This window comes from Zingiber officinale, chromosome 3A (genome assembly GCF_018446385.1).
Source record: "Zingiber officinale cultivar Zhangliang chromosome 3A, Zo_v1.1, whole genome shotgun sequence".
NCBI classification, from domain to species: Eukaryota; Viridiplantae; Streptophyta; class Magnoliopsida; order Zingiberales; family Zingiberaceae; genus Zingiber; species Zingiber officinale.
This window is the reverse complement of record NC_055990.1, coordinates 159,082,706-159,107,076: the sequence shown is the minus strand read 5'-3', so window position 1 is coordinate 159,107,076 and position 24,371 is coordinate 159,082,706. Positions and strand designations below refer to the sequence as shown.

Here is a 24,371-nt window from a genome sequence, read left to right as displayed (position 1 = left end):
TGCTCAAAACTTAATCATCCTTTCAATGATTGCATTTTTACATATTTGTGACAACCATGGTGCATGTACTAGAATCAAGCATAAAAAGGCAATGCCTCTTCAATATCTCCATGAAACTCCATCATTTAAAGGATAATCATTCCAGCATGTTCTACAAGTTCAAAGGAAAGCAAAGTAAAACCATTTTTAGCATGTGGCAATTGACCTTCTACAATACCATTTGTCAGTAAATTAAATGTGAGCATAACAATTGACAATTAATCAATTACACAAGTTAAATCAGAAAATTATCAGCAACATACCTTTCTGATGACTTAAGTTTGCATGTGGTGCATGAGTATCAACATTAGCATGTGAATTCTCAGATCCATTCCTTTAAAGATGAAAAAATGTCAAATATGATTCACATATCCATAAAACTAAAATAATAGATTATGTTGTGGATATAGAAGAAATAGTATTTCAAAATATATATACCTACGTCTAGTATGCTATACAATTGAAGATGAAAGAAAAAAGAAAAATGAATGCAATAGTAGATGATGCATGACAAAAATTCACTACCAAAGTACCAATGTCCTTAACAAGTGAAATTGGAGGTACTAACCTTGAGTCATCTCTGGTCAAGATAGATAATATTGCACTTGCACATGCTTTTTTTTAATAATATTGAAGCATTAGAAACTTTCATCAAACAACCAAAAATGCCAATGGTGAAAAAATAACTATGAACCTATAGTGCAAACATTTCAACTTATCAAGATGGTTAAGAGCAGAGGGTGGCATTATGACTAAAAGAATGAAAGTAAATTAAGTTAAAGAGGGCTAAAATGTATATAAAAGAAAACTACAATAACAACATAAGGATCAAGGAACAACTTGCTTACTTTTATCTCCCATCTCCAGCTTCAGTTGAGGCTGCATAGATAGGAGATTATTTTTTTTGTTAAAACAAACTTCAACAAATTAAACCAAAGCTTATTTGTTTTAAGCGAGGTCAACTAATTTTAAATGTACACTAGTATACTATGAAAAATACTAAGCTATGCAGTAAACTGTAAGTATTTGATTACATGATTGTTAAGATTGCAATCCTATTGTTAGGAGTTAGAATCTTGTAATACAATGGCTAAAATTGCCACTAAACAATCCAAATCACTTGGTTGGAAGTTGGATCCGCAAGAAATTAAGATCCAATATTAATTAATTGTCCTTGATCCTCACAATTATAAACTCATGGAATATACTAATAAACTCAAATAGAAACTTCATTATTGCTAGTCTCAAATAGAACATTAAAAAAAAAAAAGTAAGAACTTTGCTAATATCAAGAACAAAAATAGCATAGCCAAAGTAAGAACTTTGCAATAGCATACTCTTTCATAATGAATTAGATTGCATCTTTCCTTGTCCTTTAGAAAGTGATGGATCTAGCTTAGTGCACTTCTCGGCATCTTTAAAACCTTCAAGCAAAGCACCTAACTTCTCGGCATCTTTAAAACCTTCAAGCAAAGTGCCTAACTTTGTATAGCATGCTGCCTTAGCAGTAAACTTTTAAAAGCTTGAGTCATCAAATATAAAAATGCTATGAAAAAGGCTGAGTAGGAGTTAGAATTACAATTAACAAGTGGGTGTTTTTGATTGCACAAGACAATCTAGGCAAAATTACAATGAGCACAAAAAGTTCTAGGCTAACAGATCATCTACTTGTTTGAGATATACAAAAAACTTCATACAATCTTTTGATTACATCAAGATAAAAATTCATCATTTGGAGAGCAATTTCAATGCATAAAGCAACAAGGTCAACCCCAACATAGTCATGTGTCTGTAATCCTTTCCAAATCAACCTACATTATACAAATCAAATTGCATAAAATCAACATGTACTGCCACATGTTTATTGAACAAGGTAACAACAATTGAAAATGATCACTTACATCATTAGATAGCTTCAAGGTCAATTTAAATAAAATATAATATTTAAACATATCATTGTTTATCACCGGTGTTGTCGAAGAAGATGAGTCCACTATAATTTTTGAGAATTCTGATAAAAAAATACAAGTTATCACAATACTCTTTATAAGTTTATAATTATAAATAAAAATCTAATTACCTTTTTCTTAAAAAGAAAAACTTACCACTTTCAAGTTTTTCCACATCCTCTAAAATTTCTTCGATGTTGAGTGGTTTCAAATTTAACCGCCAATCTTGTGTGCAAATAAGACTTTCCACCACCTTCAGAGTCAATGAACTCCTAAAACAATCAAGTACCCGACCACTAGTACTAAAAGCAGATTGTGATGCAATTGTTGATACGGAATGGCTAAGACATCACGAGCAATTTGAGCAAGTATAGGAAATCTGTGACAATTTTGCTTCCACCATCCCAAAATGTCAAAATTATCATAATACTCTTCAACTATTTCATTCAGATACTTGTCTAATTCTGACATATTTTCATCGCCAAAAACTTGTGACTTTTGTTTCTTATACTTGGCTACAATTGTTTGTCTTTTCAAATAACTCATATTGTTTGAAGTATTGTCCTTGTCAACTGAGTCTGAAATAGATGGAACTCTTGAAGTATTACATTGAGGCTCCATTTTTTCCTTATAATTCTTGTACAAAGCAAATAAAGTGTCCTTTATTATCTTTCCTACTCTTTCACCCTTCTCAGCTCCATATAATTCAATCAACATAAATTCTACGAAATCCAATTTATGCCTTGGATCAAGCACCACCTCAATATAAAACAACTTATTCATTTTCTCAAGATCTCTCCAATACTTGTCAAATTTATTTTTTGTTTTAATTCCCAGTGAATACACATCAAGGTCATCACTTTCTTGCCACTCCTTCAAGATGGTAAAAATATAACTAATTTCATGTGCAAAAGTATTGGATGTGACATGCAATGATCCTGAAACTTTTAATGTTAGCTCATAAAAAACTTGCAGTAGAGATGCAAAATGTCTAACATTAGCCCAATCTATACTTGTTAGCTTCCCATCAAAAGTCTCAATTCTCTTTTAGGTTTACCATCTGATTCAAATATCATCTCTCCATTCTCATTCAAAATGGTATGTCATTCTACATATTGAAGATCTAATTTAAAACATGGATCTTGTTCATCAAACCTATCAAAAGCTCTTTCAAATTTTTGAGCTGTATTCAACATCAAGAAAGTTGAGTTCCATCTAGTTGGTACATCTAAACATAATGAGTTCTTACTGTCAATTTTTTCAATCTCAACACATTCTTTGAACTTGCTTAATCTAGAGGGGGATTGCTTAACATATTTAATTGCATTCCTAACCGTCATCACAGATTGATTTATATCTTTTAAACCATCAGCAACAATCAAATTGATTATATGAGCTACACATCTCATATGAACATATTCCCCCTTCAAAATAATGGAATCCCAATTAGTCATCTTTTTTCTAAAACTATTGATAGCAACATCATTTTAACTTGCATTATCAACTGTAGTTGTGAAAATTCTGTCAATTCCCCAATGTCTCAAGCAATTTTCAATGGCTAAACTAATAACCTCTCCTTTATGACTTGTAATTGGACAAAAATTGAGAATTCTTTTCTATAAATTCCAATTTGTATCAATAAAATGAGTTGTTGGACACATATAGTTGATTTTTTTGAATCGATGTCCATGTATCAGTGATCAAACAAACTCTTTGTGTTGAATCATGCAATAATTTTTCCAATTTTTCCCTTTCTACTGTATATAATTCAACACAATCATGTGCAATCGTCCATCTTGAAGGAATTCAAAACTTTGGACATGCCATAGCCATAAATGTTTTAAATCCTTCTCTTTCTACAAATTTGAAAGGAAGTTCATCCATGATGAGCATTCTAGCTAATGTTTTTCTAGATGCATCTTGATCAAATTTCCAAGAAGTTAGAGACACCTCACCCTCTCTTGAACTTTGTAAACTTAATTGTGCTCGATCTCAAACTTGTTGTTCCATTCCTGTATGGATCACAAAAAAATTCTTTAACACAATATTTGCATTTGGCTTTTATCTCTGATGCATCATTAGTAAACTTTATGAAATGATCCCATACTTCACTTCTCGATTTCATTGCTTTTCTTTTGGTTGCCTTTCTTTTGGAATCTATAGTAATTTTTGTTCCCACAGTAGGACCACTTTCAGATTGTGGTATTGAACAACTATTAGTAACATCCATATTTGATAAATCTCCTTGCTTGATATCAGACAAATACTGATCACAGTTCAATGATTCACAAACACTGTTTAAAAAATATTACAAGGTGTGATAACATTGTTTAAAATATAAATGACTAAAATTGAAAGATAAATATGAATTCAACTTATGACTAAGCATGATGTTTAAAATATCTAGCTACTATTAAATACTTGAGTTCAACAAAGAATTCATATGACATACAAAATCAATGATTACTAATTTTAAAATATTGAGTAAATTATAAGTAGGTATTACTTACCCACACCGTAGGGCAGTTGTTGGCTATTGTGGTGTGAGGACAGGAGAGCTCTGGAGTCTGGAGGAATGAGCCAGCGGTGAGAGTGACAGGAAAGGGGAGGGCTAAGCAGTGAGCAGGGAGGAACACAAAGAGAGCGATGGGAGGATGGAGGGCTGCTGAGCAATGAGCAAGAAGGACTGGCGAAGAGAGCGGTGAAAGAAGGGCTGAGCAGTGAGCAAGAAGGGCCGAGGAGATGCTCGGAGATGGAAGGAGGGATGGCTGGAGGACTGGCGGAGATGTGGACTCGCTTGGCAACGAGAAGAAGGAGGACAGAGCAAGGCGGACCAGAGGAGATGCAGAGTTGTAGGTTTGGCGAGATGGCCGATGGGAGGAGAGAACACTGATCAGTGATCACGACAGATCGCCAGAGTCGGTGATGGGCGGCGAGAGCAGCATCGACAGCGGGAGCGTGACTGCGTGAGTGGCGAAGGAGCGAGTCGTGCGGAAATGGGAGATGAGAATAGGGATTTTAGGGTTTACTGGTTTACTTATGATTTAAGCCCGGTTCAAGTTCGGTTTTTTCGGTTTAACCGAATAACAAAGTTGAAAACCGAACCCAAACTGATTAACCCGAAATAACCGATTTTTTAAACCGAATTAATCAAAATTCCGAATTAACCGAATCGAAATTAAAATATTAGTCGGTTTGTTCAGTTTAACCGAGATTTTTCTCACCCCTAGTCTTAGCCCCACTCAACTTGGATGAGATCGATGACAAGCTTCCTAAAAATTGCAAGGGAAGGGAAATAGACCAGATGGCTCGTTCGCTTGTTTCTTCTCGACATGCTGGTGAGAGACTTCTGAGATGCTGGGGTAGTGGCACTAGTTGGGCAGTGGAGGGTGCAAAAGACAAGATAATGAAACTTCTGGAAGAGCATGAGAGTGGAGGCAATATAGGTTAGTCCTGTCTAAAATCAAGAAAGACGGGCAGCCAGTTAGGTGGCTTCGATGTTGACCGTGAAAAGATTTTTGGCTAGAGAAATATGTCATTAAGCGGTCCCGTGTGTCAAAAAAGAATGTAAAGGGAAGAAAACGTCAGCAATCGGGTCAGGGAGGGGTTCTAGCTCGCTGCAGGAATTCCGACGCTCAAGTTAAGTAAGTAGTTAGGAGAAAAATGGAATGTGACAAATAGTAAAAAAGAGCCGTGAGATTCGTCTGCCTAATCTTGTGTACTCGTGCCTCTAAGGGGAGACCCCTTATATATTGTTAGTTTTCCTCTATGTACGAATATTGATGCATTTTTAAAAAATGACTGACTATTCTAGCATTCTGACAACTTTCCTAAAATAGATTCACCATTTCTATGCTTTACAGGGTAGAAGCTTTCTTCATGTGAATTGCATAAGAAATATTTCTTTGATTCTCTGATAACAATTATACCAAATGCTAAAAAAGAATACTGGGTCATTGGGTTGGTGGGCCTTGGATACCCTTTGATGGTAGGCCGACTGGGTCCCCTCTAACGTCTGATTAGACCTCATTCTCGGATGGAGTTGGGTCAGCTAAGGGATATTGACCATCTTGTGAGCTCGACCTCTTTGAGGACTCGACCTCCTTGAGAACTCGGCCTTTGCTCGGCCAAGGAGTCTGGTTAGATCTTGTTCTCGAATGGGGTTGGATCGGCTAAGGAATATTGACCATCTTGAGGACTCCCAAGGAGTCCGATTAGACCTCATTCTTGAACGAGATTGGGTCGGCTGAGGATTGTTGACCACCTTGAGGGCTCAGCCTCTGCTTGGCCAATGAGTCCGATCGAACCGTACATTTATCATATCCAATCAGACCGAGAGGACTCAACTCCGAATTGAACTAATACGGCTCAAAGTTCTATCTAATTGGGGCTCGTAATCTGATTAGTTGGACCACTCAGTTGAGCCATGCGACCGTGCTAGCCCTGAGTATTAATATCTCCTTAATTTTAACTATCATATTAGCTGACCTTCAAACTTGGATCTCTCTTTCGGGAGCCTATTCTATTCGCCATATCATAGGTTCTGGAGACTCCTTATCTGCTTATGGATTCTAGTTCGCGTGGTTTTCTCTTATCTGCTCGCCTTATTGCTTTGCAGTCCTGGATGGGGGTATACCTGTAACGACATTGTCGGGATCTTTGTGTCTTTTGCTTAGGGATAGAATTTCCCTTTGATTTTTCGATTTTGGTAGCATACACTACTTCTTGATAGGCTTAATATGATAATGAAAATTTCATTTTCCATTGAAGTTTCTTTTTTCCCTGAAACTTTGAATTGTTATTTTGCCCTCTTGAATCTTAATTTTGTTACTGATATCCCCCCACTAAGTTTTCATTTCGTTAACAATATCCCCTCCACTGTTAAATATATAGTAATCAAGGAGGTGGGAAAAAATGGCCATCTAATGTGAGGACACATCTGGTATGCCATGTTTTGGATGAGTCTTATTCACGAAGTAAATGTTTTTGTTTTCTTGCCTTCATTGAATTCTGAACGAATTTTTCCCATCGGATCCACCAACATCACACGGTCATACTGGATAGACTATTAGAATTCATACTATGATTGTGTCAGGTTATGAGACCAAAGTTAAATTTCAAATCTATTAACGAACGTAAATCCTTCAATGAACTTCGTTTTGATAGTGGAAATACTTTTGTCTTGTTGCCTTCATCGAATTCTGAACCCATTTTTCCCATCGGATCCACCAACATCACACGGTCAAATTGGATAGACTATTAGAATTCATAATCTGATTGTGTCATGTTATGAGACCAAACTTAAATTTCAAATCTATTAACGAATGTAGATCGTTCAACGAACTTTGTTTTGGTAGTTACTTATTTCATGGTTTGACCTGATTTAAAAGTTATGACCTCCAGAGATCATATTTACCAACATCACAAGGCCAAGTTGGGCAGACTGCTGGAAATCAGAATAAGGTTACGAGACCAGACTTAAATTTCAATTCCTATAAACAACGTAGATCTTTAAGCGAGCTTCGATTTGATAGGTTGCTCGTTACGTGGTTTGACCTGAGTCAAAAGTTATGACATCTCAAAGATCAGATCCCCCAACATCACACAGTCAAGCCGGGTAGGCTACTGTAATTCAGAATATGATAGTGATAGGTTACAAGATAAGACTTAAATTTCAAATCCAGTAACAAACGTAGATCTTTGAAGGAGCTTTGATTTGGTATATTGCTCGTTTAACGGTTAAATCCGAGTCAAAGGTTATGGTCTCTCAAATATCATATCTCCCAACATCACACAGCCAAGCCGGGTAGGCTATTGAAATTCAAAATACGACCGTGTCAGGTTATGAGACTAGACTTAAATTTCAAATCAAGTAACAGGCGTAGATCTTTGAACGATCTTCGATTTTGTACATTGCTTGTTCCGTGGTTTGTCCTGAATCAAAAGTTATGTTGTCTCAAAGATCAGATCTCTCAATATTACATGGCCAAGCCGAGTAGGCTGTTGGAATTCAGAATATGATTGTGTCAGGTTATGAGACCATACTTAAATTTTAAATCCATTAACAAACGTAGATCTTTGAATGAGATTTATTTTAGTGGGTTACTTGTTTCACGGTTTGACCCGAGTCAAAAGTTATGACCTCTTAAAAATTAGATCCCTCCCAACATCACACGGCCAAGTCGGGTAGACTGTTGAAATTCAATATAAGGTCACGAGACCATATATAAATTTCCATTCATGTAACAAACGTAGATCTGTGAATGAGCTTGGATTTGGTAGGTTGCTTGTTACGCGGTTTGATCCGAATCAAATGTTATGGACTCTCAAAGATTGGATCCTCTAACATCACACATCCAAGGATCCCAAAACCTTCTTTTATAGGCTTTGTTCAATCGACGGATAAATCGTTCTGTCGACAGATCTTATCTGTCGACAGATCTTATCTGTCGACTGATCTCTATTACTTTCTTGTTCGCTATGATCCGATCTGTCTAATCCCAAAAATCTCATTATTCCGTCGACTGATCCCTGTGTTCCATCGATTGAACATTCTTCTTTCCTTATTCGATCTGATCTGATTCATTCGATCCCAGAAATTAAGTTGTTCCATCGATGGATCTAAGTTATCCGTCGACTGATTGTCGCTTTCCATGTTTGCTCTGATTGTAGCTTTATCTGTCAACTAGCCCATTTGTTCCATCGATAGAACACTCTTGGATCAGTTGACTGAACCCCCTATTTTGTCAGTTTAATCCTCAGTCAATTCCAACTTAGTTATTTTACAAAACAAAGTTAGCACAGATAATATAGAAGTCCTATAAAATAGAGTCAGCATAATATATAGTAAATAAGGACTGTCTTGATCTCAACTTAGAAATCTCCTAACTTCTTTAGTTAGATCAACGGCTAAGAGTTGTCCCTACTGGGACACGACATCATTGCACTCACTCCAGGAGCTTACCTCAACTCACCGATCAAATATTTAGTCTTCCAGACTTGTTTGGACTTTCTTTGCTTGGTGTCTGATCAGTTAATCCACAAAGACTTTTCCTACAATATTAAATTAGCACAATAATAATAATAGTAATGTCAAATAGTGTTGGTAAGACTATACTTAGGTTTACCAAAATCTGCTGGTCCAATCGACTGCGTGTTGTCGATCGAAAACCTTTCAATCAAATTTACTTGGAGTTCACTCCTCTAAGACTTCTCATTACCCAAGATTACCTCCTCCTAGGGTTTTCCACTGTCTAACTTCACTCATTAGGACTTTCACCATCTATCTTCACTCATTAGGGTCTAGCTTCACTCACTAGGACTTTCATCGCTTATCTTCACTCACTAGGACTTTCATCATCTAGCTTTACTCACTGGGGCTAGTTTCACTCACTAGGACTTTCATTGTACTTGGATTTCATTCCTGAAAGACTTCTCACTCCTTTGCTAGTCATCCGATCAGCCTTGACCTGATTAGACTCCAATAAACATATTGTCAAACAAAAATCAAAACCTTAGAGGTCAATTACACCAACAAACAGTTATGACCTCTTAAAGATTGGATCCCCCAACGTCACACAACCAAACCGGGTAGGCTGCTGGAATTTAGAATACGATTGTGGCAAGTTACAAGAACACTTAAATTTCAAATCCATTAACAAACATAGATCTTTAAATGGCCTTTGTTTTGGTAGTTTGCTCATTCCACGGTTTGACTCAAGCCAAAAGTTATGGTCTCTCAAAAATCAAACCCTCTAACATCACATGACCAAGCCGAGTACGTTGTTAGAATTCATAATAAGGTTATGAGACTAGAGTTTGTTATATTTGAAAGTGTCCTAAGCCAATCACCTTAGATATTGCATCATTTAATTGATAAATAAATTTATTATTTGGGTGCACATTATCTATGTATATAATTTGACCTTAAACTCAACTAATGAAATCCACAAAACTATACATTGCACGAGAGAAATTGTGATTGAATCAAAATTAGTGAGTATCTCATCATGTGCAATTATATACATAATGAAATAGTCCCTAGTCAATGAATTGATAAGACTAGACATCATCAATTTTATAAGACTAGCATATATTATGCTCCTTAATTTATCCAAGCAGTCGGTCCTCACTGGCTAAAAACATTAAGATGTTGAGAGTTAACATATGGATGCTAGTTAAAGGCAACTAGTTCATTGGATGTGACTTGTTATGAGATTTCATATGGTTCCTTACATGTTGATAAAGATCTTATTGCAGCTCGAGTGTAAGTTTCCTTTGACTTGAGGTATTCAAATCATCTTGGTCATAAACACTTATACTTTGACATTTTAGCAAACATCTCCTATGAGGTGTAAGTCTGGATGATTGGGTTAAGTCAATATGTCCAAAGGTGTTTGAATAACCCATAAAGGATTTATCACTCTTTTGATAAAGGAGACATATACATTAAGGCTTCTTGTCAGGATTATTACTCGTAAGTCTTTGACCAAAGCATTAAACATCAAGAGGATGGTCTTCTTAGACACGTGTTTGAGTAATTTGAATTTACTGAACAAGGAATTATTACTTTGGTTAGGTGTGACGTAGTCAGCTTAGAAGGGATTGATGATAGACCATGTCCTGAACCAAGTGGATATAATATGAGTGAAAGGAGCAGACACACTAATAATCGTAGCTGCTGAATGGTTCAGAATTGTTCATGGATCAACTGTGATTTTTTGATTAATTGAAGGTCATGATATATTACTAGGTGTCACTCATGATTTTCATAATTCATGGCTAATTATGGACGAATAACATAAACCAGAAACCTATTAGGTCACATGTACAATAGTATATCTAAAAGACTTAAAACAAATTTGAAAATTGGATTCTCATATTGAGAGAGACTAAGTCTGGTAGGACTAGACGAGGGTAAATATGGAAGATATTTGTTGCACTAGAAGTGATGGTGGGTCACGCCTCTTAAAAGCAAGGTTAGATTCATTATAGTTTAGTAATAAATCGAATTAGTTTGGTTTAGTTTTGAACTAAAATTGATTTGGTTATAAACTAAGATGGCTTGGTTATTGATCAAACATAATGCTAATGATTCGGGTTAGCTTAAAGGATTTTAGGTTTGGATTATGACTTGCTCCCCAAGTCATTATGAAGAGATATATAAATACCCCTTCATAGAATAAGAGAATTAATTAAGATACAATCTAATTGTGATTAGGTTTTCTTTTCTCTTCCTCTCCTTCTCTTCTACCTCTATTGCTGCCACCCATTAGAGCCGCTGTTGCCCTTGTCCAGCAGCCTCCATCCACCACTGGTCACCAACTATTGTTGGCCTTCTAGTCACCAGTTATCAACTAGCTGCCCTGCTACCAGTCACCATCCACTGGGCACAAGAGCTCTATACCACAGTTTGTGCCACCGGACAACAAGAAAAACTTGCTTTTTTTTGTTTATCACCAACTTCTCCCTTCCTGCCGGCCACCTAGCTGTTTGACAGAGGGTGCCTATGCTGGTGCAATCGACCTCCAAGATTTTGATGTTTGTTTGTCAATATATTTAATGTAGTTTGGTCAAGGTTGACCCAACATAGAGAAGTTTAGTTGGGTCAAAGGTTGACTAGATGACTAGCAAGAGAGACGTCTAGTTAGATCAAAGGTTGACTAGATGATTAGTAAGGGAAAGTCCTGGTGAGCGAAGCCAAATGATGAAAGTCCTAGTGAGCGAAGTTAGATGATGAAAGTGTAAATACCCTGTGATAGTTTTGATGTAATCAAAAAAGTCAAGTTAGGTCCTATTATGTTTTAATGCCCTATGTCTGAGTGTGCAGGAAATTAGGAGCACAGGAGGTCGAGCGAAAGACGTAGCTACCGAGAAGGATGACACGGGAGAGAGTCGACGAGCTCAGTACATCCGAATGATGAGGCACTGCGGAAGAGTACGCTGGCGGACGAGAAGGAAGTGTGCGACTATTCCAAGGGACGAGAAGTCGGAGTGGAAGGTTACTCGAGAAGACTGGAAAATAGGTTTGGGTGAGCTCTATTCCGGATGGCCGAAATCATCCAAGCGAACGGAGTCGGAACGAGAGGCAATCAACAGGGCTTTAACTAGCTAGACTGGTCAGGGCGCTCGGACCTGGTCGGGGTGTCCCGACCCCCCAAGGTAGCCAGGGCGCCCCGAGCCCGCGCCCTGTCCGCGGGCTGATTCAACCGGGTCCGAGTGCCCGAACTTGGTCCAGGCGCCTGGACCAGAAACCTTATCGATTAGCCAACTGTCGCGATCTCTTGTGATGAGAATAAATTTTTATCCATACCGAGGCGCCCGGAACCCTTCTAGGTGTCCGGAACAGGGCTATAAATACAACTCTGATTTCAGTAGTTAAACAACAACACTTGTAAACGAGTTCTTTGTCTGTTCTACTCTGTGTGAGCTGTCAACGCTGTAAGAGGCTTCTTTGCCTGAAGGAGATTTAATAGTGTGCTTCACTTGTCTTAGATTAGAAATCCTTTGATTGCAAATTAAGTAAACTTCTGTGCCTCTTCTTTCTTTTAAATTAGTTTATTTTTGTACAAGTGTTTCTATTATTCAAATCATAAGTTTCGACAAAGGGGTTTTGTTTGTTTTATATTGTGCAGGATAATTCACCCGCCTTTTGTTGGCCACAAGGGTCCAATATTTGGTATTAGAGCCCAACTGCTTCAAAAGGATTAATCGCCAATCGAAAAACAAAAGATGATGGCCGAACTGAGCATCTACCCACCGAAATTCGAGGAGGAATTCGTAATTTGGAAAAGAAAGATGGAGGTATTCTTCAAAATGGATTTTGATTTATTATTAATATTGAATTATGATTTTGTAGCACCGAAGGACAAAGAAGAATATCAATGGACCAAGAAGGAGTAAGCAGACTTTGTAGCAAATGGACGAGCCGAATTCCATCTACTGAGTGTGCTACCTCCACAAGAAGTCAACAGAATCGGCATCTACGAATCAACAAAGGAATTTTGGGAGAAAATTGTCAGAAAATATGTTCCAAAATTAGAAAATATGTCAAGAAAATATGTTCCCAGAAATTTTTGATTAATACGATTGAAAGGAACCTATTTTGGGTTCTAAAATCATTTTAAAATTAAAAATCATTATGGATGCTCTATTTTTAATTTGATTTTCTATTTTTTAAAATCTTAAAATTGTCTAACATTTTCTTATTTAAATTTTGTTCAAAATTAAGTAGATATTAATTTTTCTAAGAAAGATAATTTCATCTCTTATTTATAGATTTTTTTTTTCAGAATTTTCTATTCATTATATTGTTTTTTTAATGAATTTTATAATAAAAATTATATTTTTCAATTTAAAAATATTTTGCAAAGTTATTTTTTTGTAAAATTTATATTTTTGTGAAACCTTATCATTTTCCCTATCTAAGGAAATTTGACTGATTTTTTCTGACTGCCGGTGAATTTTCTATTAATTAATTATCCAAACATAAATTTTTAATATTAAAAATGTATGAAAATTTAATTCTTAAAACTTTATTTATTTATTTTTTATGAAAATGCATGTTCTATTACATTTTCAGAAAAATTTTCACGATTAGTTGAATTTGGAAATTATTTTTAAACATTTCTTTTGAAAATATAACTTTTTGTAGAAATTATTTTATTTCTGATTAAATAAATCTCATAATTTAGTGAAATTTTTTTCACAGCTTTGATTATATTGGTTTTATCGCTATAATTTTTTTTTTGAATTTTTGATAATTACAAAGATCTTTCACATTATTTTTTTTTTCTAAAAGTAGTTTATAAATTGTAAAACTCAGATATTTCAAAATTTAAACTTAAATTTATTTTCTGGATGATAGTCATTGTAGTGTATCCCTTAGACTCGATTTTAAATTCATTTCAAGTTATATTCATTGCTTACCGCTATTTTTAATTTGATCTAAGGGGAAGAAGTAGAGGTTAAGTGTAGGGAGAGGGTACATTTTGATTTTTTGCACTTTTTTTTCTTAAGTGCAAAATATGTACTTGCCATTTTTTACTCTGATTTGTTTTTAGTTTATCCTAACCTAACTTGGGCTGCTCATATCAAAAAGGAGGAGATTGTAAGTACCCATTGATAATTTTTATGTGATCAACTAAGTCAAGTTAGGTCATGTTATGTTTTGATGCTCTATGTCTGAGTGTGTAGGAACTTACGAGCACAAGAGGTTGAGCCAAAGACACAGCTAGCGAGAATGATGGCACGGGAGAGAGTCAACGGGCTCAGTGCGTCCGAGGGACAAGGCGCCGCGGAAGAGTACGTTGGCGGACGAGAAGAAGAAGCGTGTGACTGCTCCAAGGGACGAGAAGCCGGAGCGAAAGGTTGCTCGAGAAGGCTGGAGAATGGATTCGGGTGAGCCATATTTCAGATAGCCAAAATCACCCAAGCGAACGAAACTAGAACGGGAGGTAGTCAACAAGGTTGTTGACTTGCCATACTGGTCCGGGTGCCCGGACCCCCCCCCCAGGTAGCCAGGGCACCCTGGGCTCGTGGCCTGTCCGTGGGCTAATTCAGCCCGGTCCTAGCGCCCAGACCTGGTCCAGGCGCTTGGACCAGAAACCTTATCGATTAGCCAGCTGTTGCGATCCGTTGCGACAAGGATAAACTTTTATCCACACTCAGGCACTCAAAACCCTTCCAGGCGCCCGAAATAGGACTGTAAATACAGTCCTAATTTTAGTAGTTAAACAACAACACTTGTAAATGAGTTCTTTGTCTGTTCTACTACTGTGTGAGCTGTCAACGCTGTAAGAGACTTCTTTGCATGAAGGAGATTTAATAGTGTGTTTCACTTGCCTTGGATTCGAATTCCTTTGATTGCAAACCAAGTAAACTTCTGTGTCTCTTCTTTCTTTTTAATTAGTTTCTTTTTGTACAAGTGTTTCTATTAATCAAGTCATAAGTTTTGAGAAAGAGGTTTTGTTATTTTATATTGTGCAGGGCAACTCACCCCCCTCTTGTGGGCTGCAAGGGTCCAACAGAAAGTCCAAGTGAGTGAATCTAGGCAGTGAAAAGCTATAATGAGTAAAGCTATGTAGTGGAAAATCCTAGAAAAAGGTAGCCCTAGATAGTGAGAAGTCTTGGAGAAGTGAACTCCAAGCAAAGGAAAATCCTAGGGGAGTGAACATTAGATAGTGAGAAGTCTAACTCTAAGTAAAGAAAAACCCTAAGGGAGTAAACCCTAGAAAGTGATAAGTCTTGAAGGAGCGAACTCCAAGCAAATGAAAACCCCTAGGAGAGTGAATCCTATGTAAGTGAAAAGTCTTGGAGAAGTGAACTCCAACCAAAGGGAAAACCTTAGGAGAGTGAATCCTAGGTAAGTGAAAAGTCTTGGAAGAGTGAACTCCAAGCAAAGGGAAAACCTTATGAGAGTGAATCCTAGGTAAGAGAGAAGTCTTGGAGGAGTGAATTTGAAGCAAGTGTGACCGGATCAGCAAATTTTGAATGTTGTTAACATTATTTTACTTTACTATTTTATATCTATTGTGCTAATTTAGTGTTGCATGAAAGTCTTAGTGGATTGGGTCGATCAAATACTAAGTGGACAGATAAAGTCCAAACAGATCTGAATGACTAGATATTTGGCAGGTAAGTTGAGGTATGCTCCTGGAGTGGAGTTGTGATGTCGTGTCCTAGTTTGGGGCAAATCTTAGGTGATGCTCCGACTGAAGAAACCAACGGAAGTTTCTAAGTCAAGATTAGACAATTCTAATTATCTTATTCATGCATTTATCTATATTATCTAACTCTGTTTTGCAGGATCATATGACCATTTAAGTTTTAAATGGACATAACTTTTAATCCAGAACTCGGAATTAGACTCTGTCAGCGGACACACGTGCAAAATTTATAGATCTACAATTTAAACATTTATATTTAATCCGTCAACTGAACTAGAGGATTGGTCAATTAATCCAAGTGGATAAGAATATGTTCGAGATCTGGCAAAGAAGACAACTAGGGGTCTGTCGACAGATTAGTGAAATCAGTTAATCGGTCCATAAAAGGTAACAACAACTGATTAGATCAAATCACATAGAAAATTTATACTCAAGGTTCCGTCAACAGATAAGCTTTATTGGTCGACCAAATAGTGAAAATTACAGGATTAAGCAGATCAGATCTGGGCAAACAAGGAAGAGCGCTAAGATCAATCGACAAATAGGATCAGTCAACTGATAGGTTCAGTTGACGGATCATGTTTTCAGTCGACTGAATGGTGCTTATAAAAGAAGATCGCGAGGTCTGAACCAATTAATAATTTTGATTCATCGCATTATTCCGCTATTACTACTACTACTGTTTGTGCAAGTCTTGCTTCTACTACGCCGAGTGGCTTGTCGACAACCGTGCTTCATCTTCTACCTTATGTTGTTTGTTTAACTTTATTATTGCTTGCATTCTTATAAGGAGATAGTAGTGTTGTTACTATTCTCTTATTTTGATTTGTACGATTCTATTTCTTCAGAAGAACTATATTAGATTTTTCATAAGATACGATCAAGGATCGTAGGTCTTGGAGTAGTAGTCACTGGACTACGAACCAAATAAAAAAGACTTGAGTTTAGGTGTGTCAGTACAACCCCTCTCCTGAGCCACATCAACTGGCTGAACCAGAGGGTTGTTTCCTCACAGGAACGTGTGATGTTAATGCTCAAAGCCTCTTGCTCGTTCATTGATAAACAGAAAATATCGACCCAATAATGCCAATAATAAATTGGTAATAGGAATAATACAATCGGTTTTCATTTTAACAAGCCTCTTCTGAATAACGGCTCTTTTCTCTTTTCAATGAAACAAAATCGATCTCTCCTACTTCCTCGTGCACTCGCCCTGCAACTCCCTCTTCATCATAATCATCACTATCGTCACCTATGTCAGTTAACTCATTTCTGTTTACCTCTGATGGATCAAAAGCAGCTTCGAATCTTTCAGGATGTTTTATTTCTGAATCATTGATCTGATTTCCATGCTCATCACTACGAAGAAACTTAAGTTGTTCATTTGGTGAATCGTTTGAACTAACATTAGCATCACCCACCAGCTCATTAGCTTCAATCTTCTCTTCTGCCGTTTTAGCCAAAGACAGAAGTATATTCTTTGCTTTCTGGTCAGGTGGGAGCCCATGGGCACTCATCTCTTTGAACCATACGACAGCACTTCCAAAATCAGAGTTCTTGCCATGGGCATCCATGATGGTGGTATAGATGGTTTGATTGGCCTCAACGCCTTGCAACTTCATTCTCTCGTATACGCGTAATACTTTCTCAAGGTTATTCAATCTGGCATAGCCTTTCATTAAGGTCCCGTAGACAACCACATTTGGTTTCAAACCATCCTCTTTAATCCGGCGAAAGAACTTCTCAGCCCCATCCATATCAGATGCATTTACATAAGCAGATAGCATGGTTGCATAGGAGCAAAGATCAGGACTGTACCTGCAATATATTTGTTGTTTCAAAAAAAAAAAACATAAAATCTTGTTTCCTTAATTTGCAATAACAAGTTTGATGAGTTAGAAGGTTCATACTTCTCTCTCCTCATACTCTTGAAGACTGTCCGAGCTTGGTCTACCATTCCAGATATTGCGAAGGCATCAAGCAGAATGTTATAAGCTTTCCGTGTTGGCCTGGAGGGGGAAAAAACTGATTTGACTACCAATAGAAATCACAGGTTAAAAAATGTGCCGAGAATTAAGGGATTAAAGCAGATGTATAATGCATGAAAATAATGGATTAAACCAAAATGAAGCTTTACAAATAACTGCAATCAGCAAGAAAGAAACAGTCGCTCAAGCCAAGGAATACACAAAGCATTAGCCTATATATTTTTAAGCCATTTCATCTTTTAGGAATACATATGAAGAATTATGCTCTCCCCTCTTACTCGGTTAAAATTTAGGCATACATCTTGTTGGGACCAAAAAAATTTACATATCTCCATAATGGTATGATATTGCCCACTTTGGGTCTAAAGCCCTCATAGTTTTGTTTTTAGGCTCTATTCAAAAGATCTCATACCAATGAAAATTTTCATCTTTTAAACCCATGATTTTTTCTATGTTTTTCCAACGTAGGACTTTGATTGTATTTTCAACAATCCTCCCATCAAATGAAGAACCACCATTACTCTCATGGCCTGCAAACATCTGATCACCCTTGACCTGCTCCGGGCCTCCTAGCATGCATCTGCATCCAGTCACTCTTGACCTGCTCAAGCCTCTCCGCAAGCATCCGCATCAAGTGACTCTTGACTTGCTCCGGGTCTTCCCACAAACATCCAGTCACTTTTGACCTGTTCCGAGCCTCCCTAACTTCGTTCAAGGACACCCCACATAACAACCGGCTTGGAGATACCATTTGTTGGAATCAAAAAAATTCACATTTTTTCACAATGATATGATATTATCCATTTTGGACCTAAGCCCTAATGGTTTTGTTTTTGAGCTCTACTCATATCAATAGAGATATCTTTCATCTTTTAAACTTATGATCTTTTTCATGTCTTTCCATTGTGGACTTCTCTCTCCTGTGTGTGTGTGAGATCATGAGAATCTAGCAATTAAATATTACCATTCCATTTGTACATTTTGCGTGTCAAGTTTAGACATGCGTACAATGGATAGACTTATATATATGAATTGGTAAGGACCCTCATGTCTGATTTACTAAGACCTTTTTGCAGTAAGTGTTTATATTTATACTTTACACAATCGTTGAACAGCAATCTATATAGGTGTATATAAAAGAAAATCTAGGCAACTATCCTGAATTTGTTTTAGCAAAGGGGTAGTAAACTGGGATAACCCAAGGAATGATGAAAAAACGAATATATAACTGAATATGAATCTATGAAAAAATAATAAATGATTGATCAACCAATAATGATCAAACAGGCCTACTCCATCAAAGTCCAACCATACAAGTGATACAATAACCCAAGAATGCCAACCGTGTAGTTGCCCTTTTATTTGGTGGAAGTTATTTGCACAGTGAAAGAATTTAACAATCTTTAAACCAAGGAAGAACATAAATCCAGAAAAACCAACTATATGTCTATATCCAGCAAGCTTCTATATTTCAAGTAGAAATAATAACTTCTCAAACTGATGCCTCAAGGAAAAGTAGTTACTATTTCAATAATGGATCAATTGCCTGGTAAGATCTATAAAATAGCAACATAAGGAAATCACAAGGAAGAAAATGAACACCTGACACCAGCATCAAGCATTTCCTCAAAAACTGACAATGCTTCTTCCTCTCTTCTAGCCTTTCCATAAGCACTTACAAGCAACGCATAGCTAACAACATCAGGTTTTACTCCAGCTCTTTGCATCTGGGATGAATATCATTATCAGTTCCATTGTAAGCACAACAGAAAGAAACCCTCTGGAAGACAACCATATTTTCTTCTATAAACTCTACCATTAGATTTTGTAGAAGAAAAACATGATTTGCTAGCAGATAATTTGACGTTTGGTCATGTAACTTATGGTATTCCTATCTGCATTGAAAATTTCCACCAGGGCAAAATAAAAACATAACCAAGAGGAGGAATCATAGTTAATTTCATTGTATCATTATTCTTTCAGCTACCAATTTTTTTCTATACTAATTTCCACAAAGGCACTTCAAAATAAGCACATTTTTATTATAAACTTTTATCAAGAAATTTTCAAGAATCAAGACATCCATGTTAGACAAGTCTCAACGTAATATATATTTTTTCTTAAATTTATGCTCTGTCAATAAAATCAAGAAAGAAATATATAAAATGGCAATATAAAATCACACAAGGGCTGCAGATTATTTAAATAGATAGAAAAAAGGTATACACATTTATGTCATATACCTGGTCATAGATTCTCGAGACTTCCTTATAATCAGTTTCAAATGACATTAGGCTATTATATGTGACTGCAGATTTAGGGATTCCTCTCTCATCCATGAGAGCAAAAATCCTACGAGCCTGACCAGAATTCCCAGCTTTCTTATACATGTAAATCATCATATGGAACATTTTCTGATCTGGCTTAAAAGAAGATCTTTCTTCCTTCAAAAGGCTTTCAAAAACTGCTTCAGCTTCCTTAAACATGTCACCCTGTCATCATTGAATTGCATATGTCAACAAAATTTCATATGTCAAAAGTATTGAGCATGGAAAGTTTGCAAGTAGATATTTTACCCACTGAAATGCATTTAGTTAGTTATGAAATTGTAGGTTGTATTGAAGTGTTCCCATATTTGTTGTTGGGAATTGTTCATTAAGTGTTATTTGCACGTTAAAGTCACAAGGATATTTTTTGTTTCCCTTGGAACCTATAGCTAAACAGTGCAGTGAGCTTGCTTTTCTGCAACACTAAAATAGTGTTCATCATTCAGGACAAATTTTTTGTCATATGCAAGCAGGTTACAAAGATAACGTAAGGATTCTTAACAAAGGGCATAACTGATAAAGTCAAGAAAAGACAGTTTGATGTATTAGATCCATTCTGGGAGCTACTGAGGTATCAAAATGGGCTCCTAATTATAGTTGTCACTAAAAATTAGATGAATTGGAGTGGTTGTGATGATTGTCAAGGTGGAATGAGGGCAAATTCTTAAAAGAGAAGTTTATTCCCATATTTTGCATTGGCAAACATGTTTTGGATGACTCAAATTAGTGAGAATTTCTACCGAGATGACCTTGGAGTACGAGCATCTTGGGAAATATTATACATGAACTACACACCTTAAGCATAAAAAATTCCAACCATTTGAGGGAAGCACAAAAAGGAAAATTCATGTTGACAAAAAAGGAAAAACAAGATATGAGTTATGTTATGCTAATGTAAAATATATCTTGAGAACATTGGATAAGCAATGAACCAAGAACACTCTTTTTAGTAAAGAACTAGAAGGCCAAATCATTGTTGGTCAACATGCATCTGGCTGGGTTTTGAAGCATCAGCAACCAAAACAACAAGAATTTGTCATGTAAGTTCAGTCAACCTTTGCAAGGTTTACTTCTAGGTCCTAGAAAGGGATAAGTTTACCTAACTTACAAATATCTTACAACATTAAACTACTAGTAGTGAATCAAAGAAAGTGAAAAATAACAAATTATACTATTCAATATAAAGGTGCCAAATAACAAAAAAAAATGGAATCTGATAAAAGAGCTTGTCTTCCTAGATAGCTACAATGCATGTGAAAAAGAAATAAAACTGAATAATTGAACATGGATTGGACTAGCTAAATTAAATAGTTAAAGACTGAATCTGAAATGAAGATACAGAAGCACCCAAATGGATCAGATTAAGTTTGGAGATCACACATCAATTGACCTGATTAGGCATTGCACAACTGAAAGGATTTAATTTGATCTATCTTAATTGATTCGTCCCCACTAGGTGGGATAAAGCTTGGTTGTTATTGTTGTTGTATCTTAATTGATTCGTCTTATCTAGGCAATCATGACCGGAGAAAAAACGAGTGGTTGTTAAAGTACAAAAAGAGATTAAACCAATTTAATCTAATCTGATGAACTTTGTATTTTTTTTTTCCTTAAAAGAAAGTACAAACACAAAGTAAACAGGTGTTTGCATGAGATATCTCTCAATTGCTCGTAATGTCAGATATCTCCTCCTAAATTACAGGTTGCAGATTTGATTGACTTCATAAATGACTACTAACTTGCATAAAAATTGAACTTTAAAAACCATTTGAGTTGAAAGTATTCACCTCAACAAAAGTTTTAAGAATTATCTGATAAGTTATTGGTGAAGGATCCGGCCCTGACAACTGCATCCTACGAAATATTGCTTCAGCTTTCCGGTACTGATGAGATCTCCCATATGCTTCCATCAAAGCAGTATGTGAAATCACACTAGGAGAATAACCTTTTTTGTTCATGTACCTCAATACTCTCTCAGCCCTGTTAAAATCTCCAAGCTTACCATAAGCTGTTATAAGCATTAAAAGATCCATCACGCTGATATCCCACCAGTGTTGAGTTCTAAGCCATTCAAGAATCTGAAAATGTCACAAAGAAGAAAGATTCAGAAGTTTACACAGGTGTGATTCAGAGTAAAGGCGTAAATGTATATGTAGTCACTTTATGTTGCATTTACTTGGTTGGAAATAAAAGGAAGGAAAAGGAAAAGAAATGAAAGAAACAAGATTGGAGAAAATGAGTGGAAAGAAGATAGCATTGTTCTTTTCTTTCAGTTTCCCCTCACTTAAACTACTTCCTCTCTCCCTGTGAATTCCTTCAAGTGAACAAGGATATATCATGAAAAAGGTACACAACCACACTGCCTGCATTGAACCTTGTAATATATCTAGGGAGTTATGGTAACTGAATAGTTTCAGATCAGTTAAAAATAACAAAAGACCAAGTGCCAACTTGTCTCACGAAATGCAGATTAAAGAACAATACCTCGCTAACAATGTCCCATTTCTTTAGTTGCTTAAATCTTACAAGCGTCCCAAGAACAAGATCTCTAGGCAGTGCATCTTCTTTAGCCCTTCGGGTCTTAAGGACAGGCACAGCTGAGCCTAATTCTTCTATTTCCGCCATCAATTTTCTCCAATTTCTCTGGTTAGCAGCATCAGCAGCATCTTTATAAACTTCCACTGTCTTTCTCTGCATATGCTTCCTCGGCGCCAACATGGCATGACAAATTATCTCAAAACTTCTTTTTACTTTTATATTCTGGGGCTGAGGAATCCCTGCCACACGCATCCTTGGCTTGCTAATCCCACAATAACAAGGGGAAAAAGAAATTTTTAAGCCAGACAACTACAGCAAAAGGAAAATACTACAAATTTGGAGAACAATAGTAAAAAGGAGAGCATCAAATAAACTTAGTATATCCCGATAAGAAGAGCCGCTTAGTGTATTCGACGCGAAAACAAGATCTCTGACCCACCAAAAACTATTTTTAAAAAAGAGAGAGGAAAAAGAAAACTTACTACGTTTCAACTGTTATCAACTCATGTTTAGATGAAAGTAGAGGGGAAGAAAGGGTTTACCATAGTTGGGAAGAGAAAGAGAGCAAAGACTGAGGGCTTATTGCTTCCATTGGAGATCAGGGAAGCGAGCGCGAGCGCGAGAGCGAGAGGAAAGGGGAAACTGAAGAGCGAGGATGAGGACGCCTTATCGGCTTCGGTTGTCAGATGACATCATACTCCGTCTGTAAACCCCTCAAACCTCATGTTGACCTCAGTCTTAGCTTGACCTATTCGGATCCAACGGTGGATTTGATACTAGAAATATTTTGTGCTTTATGCCATGGTTCCTCTTTCCGTCGGAGGCGATGGAAGTGGTGCTAGCTCTTCGACGCGACCGCTGTTGGATCTCCGGTTAGTGCAGGCGACGGGAACTCGAATTACATGGAGGGAGGGAGGGGTAGGAGACCTGAAAGAAACTCCATGGAAGAAAAGTATATAATGACCATTTAGTCCCTGTAAGGCTATGATATAATTGTGGCAAAAGGCGAATACGTTATACCCCGCCCTTGCCAGTCCGTCCCAAGGTTAACACGGAGGACCCGTCCCTAGGTCAACACGGAGGAGATAAATCATGGACGGCTATTAGCCTTTGGAATAGTGACTAGCACATAAGGAAGGTATTTATCTCGATTTTACCGAGATTTAAACCCCAGATCTTATTGTGGCAACACCTCATGCGCTATCCATTAGACTCATCCTAGGGTGTAAGGCTATGATATAATGAACATTATAACAAAATAACACCGTTACAATTGCTGTTTTAATCGCAGTTGCAAGCCATCGCAGTTTGCAAGAAACATGCGGACTCAAATCGCTCACTTTCTCTTCCAAACTATGGTAAATCCTTTCTTCCCCTCTATTTTCTTCTAAAGATGAGCTATAACTTATAACAGTTGAAACGTAGTAATGGGACTAGACAATAAAGACCTAATTCAAACGAGAAGAAGATCTACTTAAGAACTAGGTAATGTAAGTGTTGGATCTATATCCATAATTTGTCGGATGAATAGTACTTATCTATTAAGATAATTTAAGTTAATAATCTCAAGTTGTTGGCTGGCTTAGTAGGTCGATCGTCAAATTATCTAGAGCTACCCAAGTTCGTGTTGGAGAGAGAATTTGTCAAGATGCAGATTCATCAAGTTGTCAAGTTGGTAAGTGCTCCGAGTGTTGAATCGAGGAAGTTGTTGCCGAAAGCTCAAGCAGGCCGAAAGCTCAAGAAGGATGTCAAATAAACTCGAACCCTGAGTCTGAGTTGCATGAGGAGCATTGTCCGATGAACAAAGACGCCGAGTCTTGCAGCGAGATAGCCTCCTTAAAATAGATTCATCCCCTTTGACAG

The 24,371-nt window shown here is 36.8% G+C and overlaps 1 protein-coding gene across 2 annotated transcripts; it reads right to left on the bottom strand.

The window, feature by feature from the left end:
* Positions 1–16,727: 16,727 nt before the first annotated feature.
* On the bottom strand, positions 16,728–23,423 carry LOC122053046 (pentatricopeptide repeat-containing protein At3g59040-like). Of its 2 annotated transcripts, none has more exons than XM_042614899.1 (7): positions 23,051–23,423; positions 22,455–22,770; positions 21,758–22,048; positions 19,887–20,135; positions 19,246–19,370; positions 17,566–17,664; positions 16,728–17,467 (listed from the first exon to the last, which is right to left on the bottom strand). In XM_042614899.1, the coding sequence occupies exons 1-7, from the start codon at positions 23,098–23,100 to the stop codon at positions 16,786–16,788; spliced, it is 1,812 nt and encodes a 603-aa protein (XP_042470833.1). In that variant the 5' UTR covers positions 23,101–23,423; the 3' UTR covers positions 16,728–16,785. The 2 variants fall into 2 exon arrangements, with proteins under 2 accessions (XP_042470833.1, XP_042470832.1); XM_042614898.1 differs by having other exon boundaries at positions 16,728–17,473; positions 23,051–23,422.
* Positions 23,424–24,371: the final 948 nt, after the last annotated feature.